General features: G+C 36.6%; 1 protein-coding gene across 1 annotated transcript in view; it reads left to right on the plus strand.

Annotated features, from left to right (window-relative positions):
* Positions 1-15,128, plus strand: part of ANK2 (ankyrin 2) — a gene marked incomplete at its 3' end in the record, with an annotated part of 166,806 nt that overhangs the window by 126,463 nt on the left and 25,215 nt on the right. Inside the window, exons 32-38 of the mRNA XM_026076727.1 lie at positions 365-576; positions 1,432-1,636; positions 4,292-4,388; positions 7,854-8,082; positions 10,500-10,625; positions 12,901-13,023; positions 14,674-14,706. Of these exons, the coding sequence (XP_025932512.1) occupies positions 365-576; positions 1,432-1,636; positions 4,292-4,388; positions 7,854-8,082; positions 10,500-10,625; positions 12,901-13,023; positions 14,674-14,706 (1,025 nt within the window). The remainder of the gene's footprint in view (positions 1-364; positions 577-1,431; positions 1,637-4,291; positions 4,389-7,853; positions 8,083-10,499; positions 10,626-12,900; positions 13,024-14,673; positions 14,707-15,128) is intronic.

A 15,128-nucleotide genomic window follows, 5' to 3' on the forward strand; every position in this document is an offset into this window, starting at 1 on the left:
TTTGATTTGGGGTTTAGTTATCTTGATGCTGCTCTGGGCCACAATGTGAAGTAGAAAGAGGCTTGGACCAAACCCTCTGCTTGTGTGCCTCCACATTTTGGGAAAATTAACAACTTATTCTGACTTTGATGTCTTAAGCTCCCTTCAGTTAGTTGTTGAATCTTTCTGTATTCCTTTCTTGATTTCTCTGTTTTAGCTGAACTTTAAATACTGGGGTTTGTTTGATTTTTTTCCCCTTTGAATTCTAGACAAAGTGCTTCCATAAGTTGCAGTTAAACTGGGAAAAACTTTAATGCGCTTTGAAGTTTGTTTATGTTGCATCCATGAAATTCTTGTTTGCTGACCATCTTCTCTTTTGCCTCAGTACTTGACACTCCAGAGGAGCTAGAGAAGAAGCGTATCTGCCGCATTATCACACGGGATTTCCCGCAGTACTTTGCAGTGGTGTCCCGGATCAAACAAGATAGCAACCTTATTGGACCTGAGGGAGGTGTGCTGAGCAGCACTGTTGTACCACAAGTGCAGGCAGTCTTCCCAGAAGGGGCTCTAACTAAGCGAATTCGTGTTGGCCTCCAGGTACAATGAAACAATTGCAAGGCTTATCTTTCCTTTCAGAGTGCAAAATTACTTTTTCTGTACTGGAGAACCAGAATATTCGGCTGATAATTTTGTACACTGTTGTCTAGAATGTTTCTAATTAAAAAACCCCCACAAAACTAAATGCAGTAGTTAACACAACTGGTAGGTTTGGGGTATTTCAGTTTATTCAGATTCCTTTCTGTAACTGTCTATATGGTCTTGAGCAAAGCACTCAATTTTGATGATGATGATACTAGTGTAGATCATACAGGAATTTCTTAAATAATTCTCAGGAAAGACATCAGAGAAGTAGGAAGTGCTGTAATCTAGGTTACTTAATGTACAGTTTCTCAACATTGAGTGAACCTGCCTAACAGTTCACTACTGCCAGGTGGGGGAAGTTCTGCTCCCCTCCCTTCTGTTTCATCCCCACCTCCATCCCTGCCTCCAGCTACATGCATCCACCACTTACTTTGACCAGGCTATTGTGCTTGTTGAATTCCTCTGTGAACAGCTGATAACACAGCTCAGAGGTAGTCCTGGAAGAAAAAAAAAAAATCAAGAGAATAGTTTTTCTGGTGGTTTAGTGAGTTAAATTAACCCAGTAAAGAGTCTGACAAGCACCAGGAAAGAGGGTAGGATGAGGACAAAGAAGTGCAAAAGGGCTGCAAAGGGAAAGTCTCCCCTTCTCATTGGCAGTCAGTTTTTCTGTCTGAAGATTTTCATGAGAAATTGTACCATTTGATGGAAGATCTTTAGGGTTTTATGGCAATGTACAGACCCAGTTCTTTACATATTCACTGTCACTGTTTTCAAGGGACTTATCCTGTTACTGTCTTTTGCTTTGGAAAGGCCCAACCTATGCACTCTGAACTTATAAAGAAGATTTTAGGCAACAAGGCTACCTTCAGTCCTATAGTCACACTGGAGCCCAGGAGAAGGAAGTTCCATAAACCAATCACGATGACGATTCCCATCCCCAAAGCCTCCAGTGATGGGATCATGAATGGTTACGGAGGCGACACACCTACTTTAAGGTTACTATGCAGCATAACAGGTAGGATACATCTACTATACATTTTTTTATGCATCTTGAAATTGTAAAACTTTGTGGGTTAAATATGTTAAACTTATTATGCATATGTAAAGCTTGGTGAAAACTTGACTGAGGGTGAGAAGGTGTAAAAATAAACTACTTTCCAAGCAATTAGTTTATAGCAGAAATAACACTTGCTGTTTGGGCTAACAAGACATGTATTGCAGCCTTTTGCTTTCTTTTTGCGGGGGGGCATTTTCCTTTTAGTTTCTTACTGAGAACCAACATACTTCTGCCTAGCAGCATAAAAGTAATGCAGACATAACATTTCAGTATGCTTCAGAGAAAAATATTGGGGTAAATCACTTTAAACTTGGTCTAACTCCAAAGTGATTACCATCATGTCCAGTCTCAGTCAAGAGGCAGTAATGAGCTGTATGCATTTATCCTATTTAGAAGTTAGCATCGAGTATCTTTGTTAATGTTCAAACTGATTTCAAATCTCAATCTGGTGTAAGATGCATTACAGGTTGAGCTGTGCCAGTGAGTCATCAGGGAGGTGGGATGGATAGGTGCTTTTACAATTTCTTGACACAAAGGTGTTAATTAGCTGCTGAAATACCAGAGATAACATCTGGTCAACAAAGAGACATTTGCATTTGCAAGAAAATGAAACAATGCTTATTTAAATTAAGAAGAGGGGTCCCCTCTCTGAAGAAGAATGGAGGAACAGTAAGTTTGTTGAGACCCTCTGGAAAACTTTAAAAGGGAAATTGGTTACAAGAATGCTTCACTAAAGGGAGAAAAGAGGTATTTTTTGGAAAGGGGAGTATTTCTTAACTGATACAGCTTGGTTTAAGGTATGCATAAAGACTGAGTCATGTGGTCAAGTGGATATCTAACATGACAGCTGTATATGAGAAGAGGGAGAGGCTCACAGATGTTCTGACTTAGCCCTGCTAGATTAAGTCTAGTTTTTCCTTCAGTTCTTATGTGTTTTATAAATATTTATAACTGTTGTTAGAAATCAATACTTCTATTTCTGTTTTCTGTAAGCTCAGTGTGATTTTAAGGTAACTGGAAAGCAACCAAAATGTGAGGTTGAAAAACCTGAAAAAATAGTTTAAGTCCCCATCATTCATTTCAGAACATCTGAAGGGTGACAGATTGTGACCCATTTTCAGATGTATGGGACAAACAGAAAGCTGGTAACATCTGTCGCACTGTCATGCTGTGAAGGTTCGATAGCAATGACTGAGACAGTAATATAATAATAATAAAAAAGATGTTTATTTCCTCACACAAGTTCTTGGATTAGTAACATCCATTAAAATAATGCGATTACTAATTTAGAAAGGATAACACAAAACCATCAATTACTAATTTAGAAAGGATAACCTGAAACCGTCGATTACTGCGTTATTAATTGGAAGCACTGCTTATCCCTGCTTGAAAGCTTTCTTGTTCGCTCTCCTAGTGAGAGGGCTCTCAACCTCGAGGAGTTACCTTAACCCAGCGTCCCAGGAAAAGGGGAGGGGGGGGAATACTCACGGTCCAGCCGGAGAGGATGATCAGGTCACGTTCCCGTCCCTGCTCAAACTCTCCTAGCTCCCAACCTCTTTTTATACGGCTGGGGCTCTGGGCAAACACTGCTTTTGCTGACTTTTTGCAAGTTTCGCAACCACAGGACTGTCTGTTTGTCTGCTTGGGAGGACCCTGCTAGCGAGGCAAGACCCCAACACCTCCGTATTGCTTCTTCCCTCCCCGGGGGTCCGTGCAGATTCCAGRTGGCAGACTTCACTTCTTCGGGCTTGTTAATGCTGCCATTCCGCAGCCTTGCGCATATCAGTCCTTGCGCATATCGGTTGGTAGACTTCTTTAGTCCTGTTAACTCCTCTGTTGAACAGCTTTGCGCACATCAGTTCTTGTGCATATCAGTTCTTGTGCATATCAATTGACAAACTTCAGTCCTGTTAACTCCTCACTCGCCTGTCAACATCAGAGTCAAAGAAGGCAGAAATATTTAATAGACTAGTAATCAAGATAGTAATCAAGAAGGCTGTCTGATGTACAGAAAGATACGGAGGTGCACATTTCAACTGCAAGATCTCCTGGGGAGCTTGTCACACACAGATTTTTTCATAGGCCTTCTTTAGGATGTGCAAAAAACTTTTAGYTATGTATATACTGGACCTGATTCTGCTCTGAATTATTTTAAAAGGTAGATAATAGAAATCATAAATTGTAGTTGCCATTATTAGTAACAATATTGTTGTTTCCCAAGTGCATCAATACTGATTACACAACAGTATGTCCGGGCTAATTTTGCCCCATATATATGAACAGTCTAGAACAAACAAAGGTAGTTTTTAGTAAAAAAACAAACAAAAAAACTCTTCCCCCCAAAATCTCAGCCTCTTTTAACATTTCTGGAGCTGTGCTACAGAACTCTTCATTTGCAAATCATTTGTATTTTGGCAGTTTCTTTTCTCACATGAAACCTATGCAATCCTATTAGCATTAGTAGAATAATGTGGGCATAAGGAGAAAGCATGCCTAGGATTATTACTGGTTGCATACCGATTAAAAATTCGGAACAATATAGAGTAATTCTTAGAAGCAGGAAGGTTGGAGATTTGTCTGCTTTTAAATATTTTTTTATCATTATCATTTCAGGAGGAACCACCCCTGCCCAGTGGGAAGACATCACAGGAACAACACCACTGACATTTGTTAATGAATGTGTTTCCTTCACAACGAATGTGTCTGCCAGGTACCTATACAACAAAACATGAGTTTTACACTGTTGCTTTCAAGCTTATGGCTTCTTCCCCGTATGCATTTTGTTTTACAACACATTTTTACATTATGTTTACAACAAATATTTATATAACAGAAGGAACACAGACACTTTGTCTGCATTGGGAACCAATTGGTCAGGTATTTTGGAAGCCCAGAGCTTGTCCTAGCCCAAAACGGACCACTGAATGAAGATGTACCAGAGGTGTAAGAGCTAGAATCCTTGGCAGCTGTAGAAAGAAATTGATGTTCTTGTCATTTTTATCTCAGATATTAGTGCTTTGCAATCAGCACCTGCCATGATCCCAGAAATGAATTAACAACTTACACTTAATTTTCTGAAATAGTAATGTGAGAGCCAGTCCAGTTTTCAGGAAATTAGGGGGGGAAAAATGGTTTCATTTTAAATAATTCCCCCCACCCCAGCCCCAATGTTGAAATATGAAAATTTCCATGGAAACAGAAATCCTTTATCTGGGCTAGCTCATTTTGCATCTTATAAGAGAAGATATTGTTTACAGAACATCCAACAAAAAAGAAATCAAACAGATATACCAAATCATGATCTAGAAGAATCTCTTCCAACCATCTGTTCTTACAATGAGATTCAACTTCTGTCTGATTACTGACAAGCAGAATTTTGTAAAAAATTAGTAACAGTAACAGTAGTAACAGTATTTTTATTACTCTTTATGATTTATGTCACAGAAATGCTTAAAAATCTTGTGATCACTTTCTGTGACAGGAGATGCAGTTCATAAGCTGAAAAAGTTATATTTAGGGTTTGTAGTCTTGCAAACTTAAAAAAAAAAATCTCTGATAACTTTAAATATGACTAGTCCTATGACAATCAATGAATTTTCTTTACTACAAACATTCAGTGGCCAGAACAATTACTACTATTAGATTACGTTTGTTATTTAATTTAATAATTTATTCAATGTTAAAATGAGTTCAACTTCTACAGTCTGATCTACAGTAAAACTTTGACGTTAGGAGAAATAAAGTATCATTTTTCTATACTTTCCCAGTTTAGAAATATCTTTCCTTCCCATTAAATTGAATTCTGTGCTTAATATTTTCTGAGCTTCTGTGTTCAGGCAAGCATTTTTCTTTAATAATAGTGACCACAAGAGGGAGATCTTAGCTCTCATCTGTTACCTGCAATAATCTGTTTAAAGGGATAAATTAAAGATTAATTTAAGAAACAGATGTGGAATCAACCCATCAGAGATACTATTAGTGGATGTTTTCTAATCTCCGTGATGACATTTAAATTGATGACTATTGCAAAGTTACGTGACATAGGCTGGGTCCCCTAGGGAGATTTTAATGAGTTCCACCTCTACTTTTTAATCTAGATGAAAGTTCAGCAGAATACTTAAATCCAAGTCTTATTTCAAATACCATTAAAGTTAGCAAATGTGATTTTCAATGTGCTTACAGTCAGAGAATTAAGTAACTTCTTTGCTGAAGGACAAGCTAACTTGAATTTCTGTACTTATGCTCTGGTCTAAAAGTGCATCTATTCTTTTATCCTTGTGCCATGCAGAGAATCAGCTGATGCCTGACTGTTCATTATTCACTATAACTTGTTTATGTCTAATTAAATCATTAAATTAATGGTGCAGAACTATTTTCCCATTCATGAGACAAAGTCTGTCCAAAATGAGCTTGGGAAACAGATATATTTGTCTAAAATGCATGTGAATTAAACTGTTGACTTTGAGGCACAGCTGTTTTCCATTTCCTGGACTATAGCTTTTCTTTAATTTAGTATCTGTTTTGTTTTTTATCCCCTGATCTATGGCAGCAAATCATTTTGAGCATTTGGGGATTTCTCAGAGTAGGATGTAGCTTCTCCTGTTTGGGCCCAGCATAGTATACTTCTCCCAAACATTATAAGCAAAGTATCAGTATGCAAAGCCTTTATGTATCAGACTGTCTGACTTTCAGATGTCATCAGCCTCTGTTTTTTAACCAGCATGTTTATTAAATGTTATAAAGAAAAGCACAGCATGAAATTCACTATTATTCAACTACAGATGAGTAAGACCAGAGACGACATATTTGAAAGACATGCTTTGTGGGGTATAATACCATGTAATCTACAGTAAGTAATAAGCCCCCCATAGGTTTTATCAGCTTTGAGATGTCTTTGACCTCTCATGACTTTCTTCTCCATCCTACGAGTGTCAAACTCAAGCATGCTTTCCACCCACAAGCAAATTTTATTTAAATGAAATGCCAGCAGCTCAAGAGACAAACTAAATGAAGTGATAACTGAGAAAGAAGGTAATACATGTTATTCATTGTAAAATGCCTGGTACATTTATGCTGCTTTGTTTTGGGTGTAGAAAGTAAAATTATTTTAAGTAAAAGTTGCTATCTTTACAAAAGAACAATGCAGTGGTCTTGACAAAGTGTATGGAAATTCTATTAATTTTTGTCACTGGGCAATATTGTCCAGGCCTGAATTGGCCCAAAGAAAAGATCAAGAACCTGTAACTCAGTAAAGAGGAGAGCCCTTTTGACAAGGGAAGTTTTGCCTGTTCTGGAAGTTGAAGTTTTAGATCTGAATTCCACCATCCATGATACGTCTTAGGTTCTCATTTATGTCTGTTCTGTTTGGGAAGTACAGGCACTAGCAATATTTTGTGAGAGGCAGGCATTCATTTGTAACAATTATGTTAGTGAAATCAGGCAACTTATGGTGTTACCCTGGAATGCTGAAGTGTTTCTCTCTCTTGATGGTCGTACCTGAATGAGATGGCAGTGAAAAGCAGCTTCTGGCTTCACACCATGCAGAGGAAGAGGCAGCCATTTATTCCAGTATCATTTGCACGTTGCTTTGAACACATTTATGTATAACTTGTGCTACATGTGTTACAGACTGGGAACCCCTGGTGAAGAAGATTCAGCATATACACTACAAAGATGCTGTCAGTAAAATGGCATGTTAGAAACCATGATAAAAAATCAATCAGTAGTGATCACAGCCTCTATGAGGCAAGGATAATAGGGACCAGATATGGACATACATGCTCTCTGGGTCTTCATAATATAATGTGGCTCAAATACAGAAATATAATTACATACATACATGCATACACACACACACACACACGTATCACTGCTCTTCAATATGCATAACAAAAACTTACTCCAAAATCAAAGTTAAAAGTCCCTGGCTGAATTCACGTAAGAATAATTTCTAATGTTGAATGCAGTGTTAAACAGTGGATGAAATTATTTAGCGCACCTAGAAGAACCTCAGTTTTTGATGCTGTATGTAAGGAGTGTACTGCTAACATTTAAGCTAGATGGTAGAAAAAAGTAAATGTTTTGGGCAAAGCAGCTTTATATTTCATCTGTAAGATATGGAGGTTTTAGAACAGAATCTTACTGTGTTGATTACACACTTCATTTTCTTTTACAGATTTTGGCTGATAGACTGTCGGCAAACACAAGAATCTGTTACTTTTGCTTCCCAAGTGTACAGAGAGATTATCTGTGTCCCTTACATGGCCAAATTTGTGGTGTTTGCCAAATCACATGATCCCATTGAAGCACGGTTAAGATGTTTTTGCATGACAGATGACAAGGTGGATAAAACTCTAGAACAACAAGAAAACTTTGCTGAAGTTGCCAGAAGCAGGGACGTAGAGGTACAGTACAAGAATCTTGAACAGTTTTCTCCATTTTCTAATGTCTGTTTTGAAAATAATAATTTCTGCCTACTATCTGCTACAAGGGCTGAAAAATAATAGTGTCAATATACAAAGACTGTCACATAATGGTAAGATGCAGACTTTGTCAGATGCAAGGGAACCAGAGCTATGGCATATGAGTGACCAAATCCCATTGGCAGTTGGCTATTGGATTGTCAGAAATTAGGAAGGAATTCCCTGACTGGCTTTGGTAAAGCAGCTTGTTTGCTTTCTCCTTAGCATCATCAGCATTCAAATGGGAGATCATTGTGTCCTCAGGGCAGTCCTCAGCAATTAAAAAAATAGGTAGCAGGATCCAAAGAGATATTTAATATGAAGGTGGACTGGTAAAGTCTGAGCTCTCTGTTGCAGGCCTGAGACCTGGAAGACCTATAGGATGAAAATGAACTGAAAGAATTTGGTTTCCCAAGATGCTTTTTTTTGGTAGACCCATTGATCAGTTGTACCTAGTAACTGGACAGATTTTATGCTAGGAAATTCTATAATAAAAAAGAAGTTGAAGGGTTAACATTTAGTCCAGAAGTTTCAGGTTCTTTGTCCTTACTTCCTCTGGTGCTGGAGTCATCATTTCTTTAATTGAAAGATTCCAAATTAGAGCAGCAGCTCTTCCAATTAAGTATTATGTAGTCTACTTTTATTTGGGGAAGCCATACCAGCCTTTTGGGTTTTCCAGTTGTGCAAACAGGAAAGAGACATTTCTCATGGTTTTTATTAAAAGTGCAATAGTTGGTAGGGATTTTGCATAGCTATAGAGCTTTACTGGGGGTTTGGGTGCACAAGTCCAAAGAATTAAGTCACTGTAAATGGACTTTCTGCCTCAGGTAGCATAAAAATAAGCTCTATGGATGCAGGCTAGCCCTAAGTTTAGGCAAAGTACATAGTGGTCATTTCTGTGGTGGTCARCACTGAATTATTTGGTTTTAATTAGCTCTGTTACAAACTGCCAGGAGACATCTGGAGTTTTTATTAGTTATTAGTTTTTTTAGTTATTAGTTATTTAGTAACAGCTTCCTTTTAGAGGAGTATCTGAGTAGAGATGAGTTTTGGGGGTGTTGTTCTTTGCTGAACTGTTACATTTCCTGAGTCTGAGATGACCTGGGTGTTGTGATAAAAGGGGAGATACTTGAACACAAAAGGAACAGGTAAATCTCAACTTCCAGTAACTCCATAAATGCATATTAATAACCAAAAAGACAGTCAACAGTATCACATTTTGTCAGCATATTTACTTAGCAAGAAGTTAAACTAGCAAGTTTGATTAATATTCTGCTTTACAAAAACTTACATCTGTTGCTGAACAGGCAAAAGCTTTTCTATGTGGAATCCAGAAAACTGCTTGCTAAATTCAGTTTTTCTGGTTCTGTCAGCTTCCTTAGAAATGATAACAAATAGGAAGTGCATTAAATACATGCAGAGCATATTCTTCTGCTTAGTATGGTCTCTCTTTTGTGACCAAAACCCACCATTTAAAAATTTATCTTCACTGTTCCTGAAGCTCTGATAGGCCTTTCTTGTGCAGAGCAGCTAGACAAAATGTGCGCTCATACAACTGAATGACAAGGCTGAATTTCTGGAAAGTAATGATAGAAATGTCTCATCCAAATGTACTGGAAGTTTGAAGGGAAACAGCTCCAAGACTGGTAAGCTGAGGTTTAAACCTGCGTAGGCCACAAAAATAACAATCCAAAGACTTAAGCAGTATCATTACACACGCATTTCAGAGAGGCATTTGCTTGAGGTCTGACTTTCAAACGCTCTAGGCCTTTACAAATCCAGCTGAAATGAATAGAATCTACTAACGTACACTGTCTTTGCCTGCTACAACAGACTTTTGCAAGTAGGTTAAACATAGATGCACTCAAGGCAAAGTAATCTAAAGAAAGTTTTTGGATTGGTTAAGAAGGTCCTCTGCAACTCCATGATAGTACCAGATAGGCTTCTTATCCTACTAGTCAAAACTAGAACTCTTGATTGGCTTGCTGAATAAATTATTTCTTTGACTGTTGTGATAAGCCCAGGTTAGCAAAGTATGCGAAAATTTGATTCAAGTAAAAAATCCAGATGAAAATACAAATTGAGACTCTGCATGAATTCACRACACTGAATACTCATTTTCTCATTTATAAAATGTTACCCTATTGTTATTGAATTAACAGTATATTCAGATTGGAATGTAATAATCTGAAATGTTTCCACAGATTTTAGATAGATGTACATAACAAACATTGCAAATGCTTACAAGTACCAGAAATTTAGGAGACTGATGAAAGCCAATGTAGAATTATGATTAAGAAGAAATCTTAAACACATTACTGTGATTAATTGTTGTTTTGCTTCTTTTTAATTTCTAATAGGTATTAGAGGGAAAACCCATCTATGTTGATTGTTTTGGCAATTTGGTGCCACTAACAAAGAGTGGGCAACATCATATATTCAGTTTTTTTGCCTTCAAAGAAAACAGACTTCCTCTGTTTGTTAAGGTAAAGTTATAACCTGAGTTATGGATTATGATTTTATTTTTGCCTAGTTCTGAGTTTTCAATAATCTTATCAGACTGAAAAACAGTCCCGTATTTTCTGTAAAAACAGAGTGAATTTTGACTTGAGCRGTCAGAAATAAGATACCTGACTAAGCCACCCCAAACTTCATGGAAATGGCTGCCTGAAACTTAGTTAAAATTTGCTCTAAATATAATTATCTGTGTCTGTATCCCAGTCTGCACATGTGTCCACAGAATTCTTTCAGTTTTAAGCATTTCAGACACCAAAAATGATACCTCTGGGAATCCTGTTCTTTTCCCAATTATCTAAAGAGGTGACCGAGTTAGTCTTTGTTTTTCTGTATCATGGTTTAGTATATTGCAGAAAAACTTGCAGAAACTGAATAAAAAAGGTGTTCCAAAACATAGTAGATTTGGCAAAAATCTATCAAAATATGGTTTTTGTACCCTACGCTTGTAAATGTGGATATGTCTGCAAATACAGGTATAACTGTTCTTCAAGCAATCTTCCCCCCTTCAAAAGCAATGCGAAACTTTCTTGGGAGCTCTGTAGGAAAAGCATGGGTGGTTTTTGCATATTTCAAGTTATGGTTTTACTGTATTTTATTATTTTTGAGTAATTCCTTGTGATAAATTCCCAACTGTAATCTAACTTTAGCCCAACAATGTATTCTACTGTACTGTTCTATTTTTAAATCTTTCCTGTGAATAGAAAAGTCTGAAAAAGGAAACAAAACAAAACCCCTCTAAAATAACTAATGCTTTTGCCCTAGCTATAGAGACAGTGATGCAAACACCACCTGCCCCAGGGCTAGTGCTCATGCGCTACTTTCATGAGATTTCCAGGGCAGCAGTAAGAAATGTACAGAACTGCTCTCACTGTGGTCTGTGCCAGCAGTAGAGAGAGCTGCTGGTATTGAACCGCCACCACTTTCTCTTTTAGAGTGTTTCAGAGGGTTTTGTAAACCTCTTCCCACAAACTTTGTTCTTCTCCTACTTTAGGACATCATGCTAGAACAAAGTACCCTACTTCCCCGTGACCCCTTATATAAAACAGATTTAGAGGGGTGGGATTTTTAAATTTTAAATTCCTTTATACATGGAAGCTCTTCCAAAAAGAGAATGGAGGAAATCAACCCACTCCCTCATTTTCTTGAATTTGCTGTATGCTGTTAGGCAACTTTTAAACCCTCCTCTTTCTCAGCAATATTTTGTAGACTTGTTTTAATTTAGAACTTTATCTATGCCACCTATTTCTGGCTTTGCATATTTATCACCATGATAGATTTTCCACAATAAGTTCAAAAACATGCGAGGCTTTACATCTAGTATTTTCAGCCTGATGAAGTTAATATACATGTATTTAATTGCATCATTTTATCAGTTTAGGAAACTAAGAATGAAATAATGCTTTCAATTGTATTTATCCTGTGACATTGTACTTAATCCTCACATTATGCACAAAAGCTACAATTACATCAGGAGTATCTTAAGTCCTAAGTGCTTATACACTTTTTTTGCTAACAACTGTGAAATTGAGKTTTTTTTTAAGATTCGTTGCAAAATTTTAAAGTATGTTGCACTATAATATCATTTGTAGATTTTAGTGGTCACACCTATAAATATATTCCAGCAGATTTCTTCATTGTCAGGACAGGATTTATGAACACAATTGAGAAAACCTTCTGCAACAGAAGAAATTTTTAAGTGCAATCTTTACTACTTTTCAGCCACTCTGCCAACATAATAACCAAATCAACAAGTGCAATATTTTACACTGAAATTTCAAGCATGGAGTTAATATTAGCATAAATATGCATTCTTGCTATATGGAGGAAATTGACTTAGTTTATTTCATAACTTAATAGAAAATGAGACTGTGTCACTATCACAAAGTTTGGAGACTTTTTCAATGAAAAACTGATATTGTAAATTATCACGAAAGCCCCATTATATTGGAACTTCTGTACTCTTTAAGACTATGACTACAACATTACCACTGACTTCTGAAAATAAGTTCCTAGTGTGCAGAAATGTATGTGCTTGTGTTTCCTCTTGCTTTGACACACAAATATATTCATATATGCCTTTACAAACAAGCAGGAGAAAAACCTGAACAAAATGCATCATCTTTGACTACATGGACTGTCTTTCCCCCAAATCTAGCCTCTTTCTGTTAAACAATTTTGAGTAGCACAAGTAGATGACAGCATAGCAAAACGGTAGATTAGATGTCTGTATGTTTGCTCCACTAGGTGCGAGATACCACTCAAGAACCCTGTGGAAGATTATCATTCATGAAGGAGCCAAAATCTACAAGAGGCCTTGTTCATCAAGCCATATGTAATTTAAACATCACTTTACCTGTTTACACAAAGGTACTGTGAAATTATACTGACTCTTTTATACTTGCTTTTATCTATGATAATCAACATTATAACATAACAAATAAATAAATAGGAGGGCAACAGATAGTTAAAGCTGTATAATTTGTAGCCAGGYGTTTTAAAGAAGAATAAATGCCACTGAAGGGCTTTCAGTTTCTTGTATTTGATACTGTTAATGTCAGTGTCAGTGTAATGTCAAATGTATCAAACCTATTTTCTGAGGGCTCAGAAGATATGACAGATGTTGCACAAGTAGATGAAAATTCAGTTTGCACTATGTAGCTCCCATAGTTTCATTTGGTGTTGTGTAAGACTTATGCTAATTTATTTCGTATAGAAATTTTACCCCAATTCTGCTGAGAGATGTGACAGATCTGGGACTCAGTGTGTACCTCTAGGTTTCATTTTTGGTTTTGCCAAAGACTTGCCTACATGCCTTATATTTCTTGTAAGTCCTCGCTGGAGAGGAATTTACTGTTCACGTCTATTTCAGAAGGTTCTGTAAGGGAAACATCTGTACACCATATCAAGTTCTTAAGGTATGAAGTATAGAAGGACTGAAAATTATTTTGTTATGCTGTCATAAAGGATTTGATAGTTAATGAGCTTTGCGATAGCATTTTCAGCTGACTAGTGGACTTGTTTATTTGTGGTGTTAGTGATAAAAACACAACAGATTCAAGCTCTAGAATTTGGAAAGGGTATAGCAGTGCCAAAAATATTTCCTTACACTGGATTTTAATATTACGTTGACTTTTGACACTGATTTTTCTTCCTACATCTGATCAAAACTTTCAAGAATCTATGAACATGTCACACACTGTAAATGCTTCTTCTTCAGAATATCATCATAAGGCTTATTAATGTATCTGGGGAAGAAAATGGTCCAATATCAAGGGCAGAAAAGGGTGACGAAAAGTCTAGTATGAGTTAATATTTATAAATAACAAGCTTGAGACCATTTGAGATCTCATAAATCAGTGGAGTGTCCTTGGTTTCTGTTTAGGTTACACCAGATACTAAGAACCACTTGCTTCCTTGCAAAGAGTCAGTTTATTGCTATTCTGTGATAAAGAGGATTTTTTACTGTCCTTGTCAGTTTAGGAGCTGCATTGCCTTTTAGTAATGTTTTAGGCCATTTGACCAAAACCTTGTCTGTTGTTCATTCTTTCTCACAAAATGGTAAGCCCTGTGCACAGTAGAGCTGTGAAATTTGAATGTGGTTGGCAGAAAATTCTGATTAGGTGATGTGTTGTAGCATTTTTATATGTTTATATATTTACATTTTAAATGGCTAAGTTTTGTAACTATTTTAAAAATTTATTTGTGCCAATTTATGGATGGAGAAGTATGTATATATTTTAAGTTTTAGTACAAATAAGGATAAGTGTAACACCCAAGAGCAACTTTTCTGTTTGTAATTTGCTTGATTCTGCAGCCTTTTGTGTTTCACACTGACAATTTAGAGTTTTGTCATTTTTGACATAAGAAATCAATTGTAAAAACTGTATTTACTGCATATTCTTTTCTGCTAAATGTTGTCAGAAGTGATTTTTTTCCTATTCTTTTCTTCTAAATATTCTGCATTTTGCCTGCTCTGTTTTCCCCTTCTCTTTTTGCATGGCATTTTGGAACTGAAAGGAATCAGAATCAGATCAAGAACAGGAAGAAGAGGTAATTTTGCTATAACAACATGTCATTRCTTATGCATACTACTCAAATACAGCTAGAATATACAGCTTGAAAGGTTAAATCTGTAGTGAAACAGGTATATTGATGATTAGCTCAGTTCTATAAAAATGATCAAGCAGAGCACAGTTAAAAGCATCATCTTGCAGAGGCCCACTTTCGGAATCTACTGCATTTAACTTTCCCTAAGTTAAACTTTAACTGATCCAGGTGCATTGATTCTGGAGGTGTATAATAGTATATTTTGCTTTCAAAACAATTTTTTAATAACTTAAAAATTATTCTGCTCAAGAACAAACCATGCAAGTGCATTTCTTTCATTTGTATTGGAAAAAAAAAGTCAGCTTCTCTAAAGCATTCTGAGCCAATGGATCATTGGCATAGTATGTATTGTATTAACACCCCTA

The sequence above is a fragment of the Apteryx rowi genome, unplaced genomic scaffold (genome assembly GCF_003343035.1).
Source record: "Apteryx rowi isolate R43461 unplaced genomic scaffold, aptRow1 scaffold_438, whole genome shotgun sequence".
NCBI classification, from domain to species: Eukaryota; Metazoa; Chordata; class Aves; order Apterygiformes; family Apterygidae; genus Apteryx; species Apteryx rowi.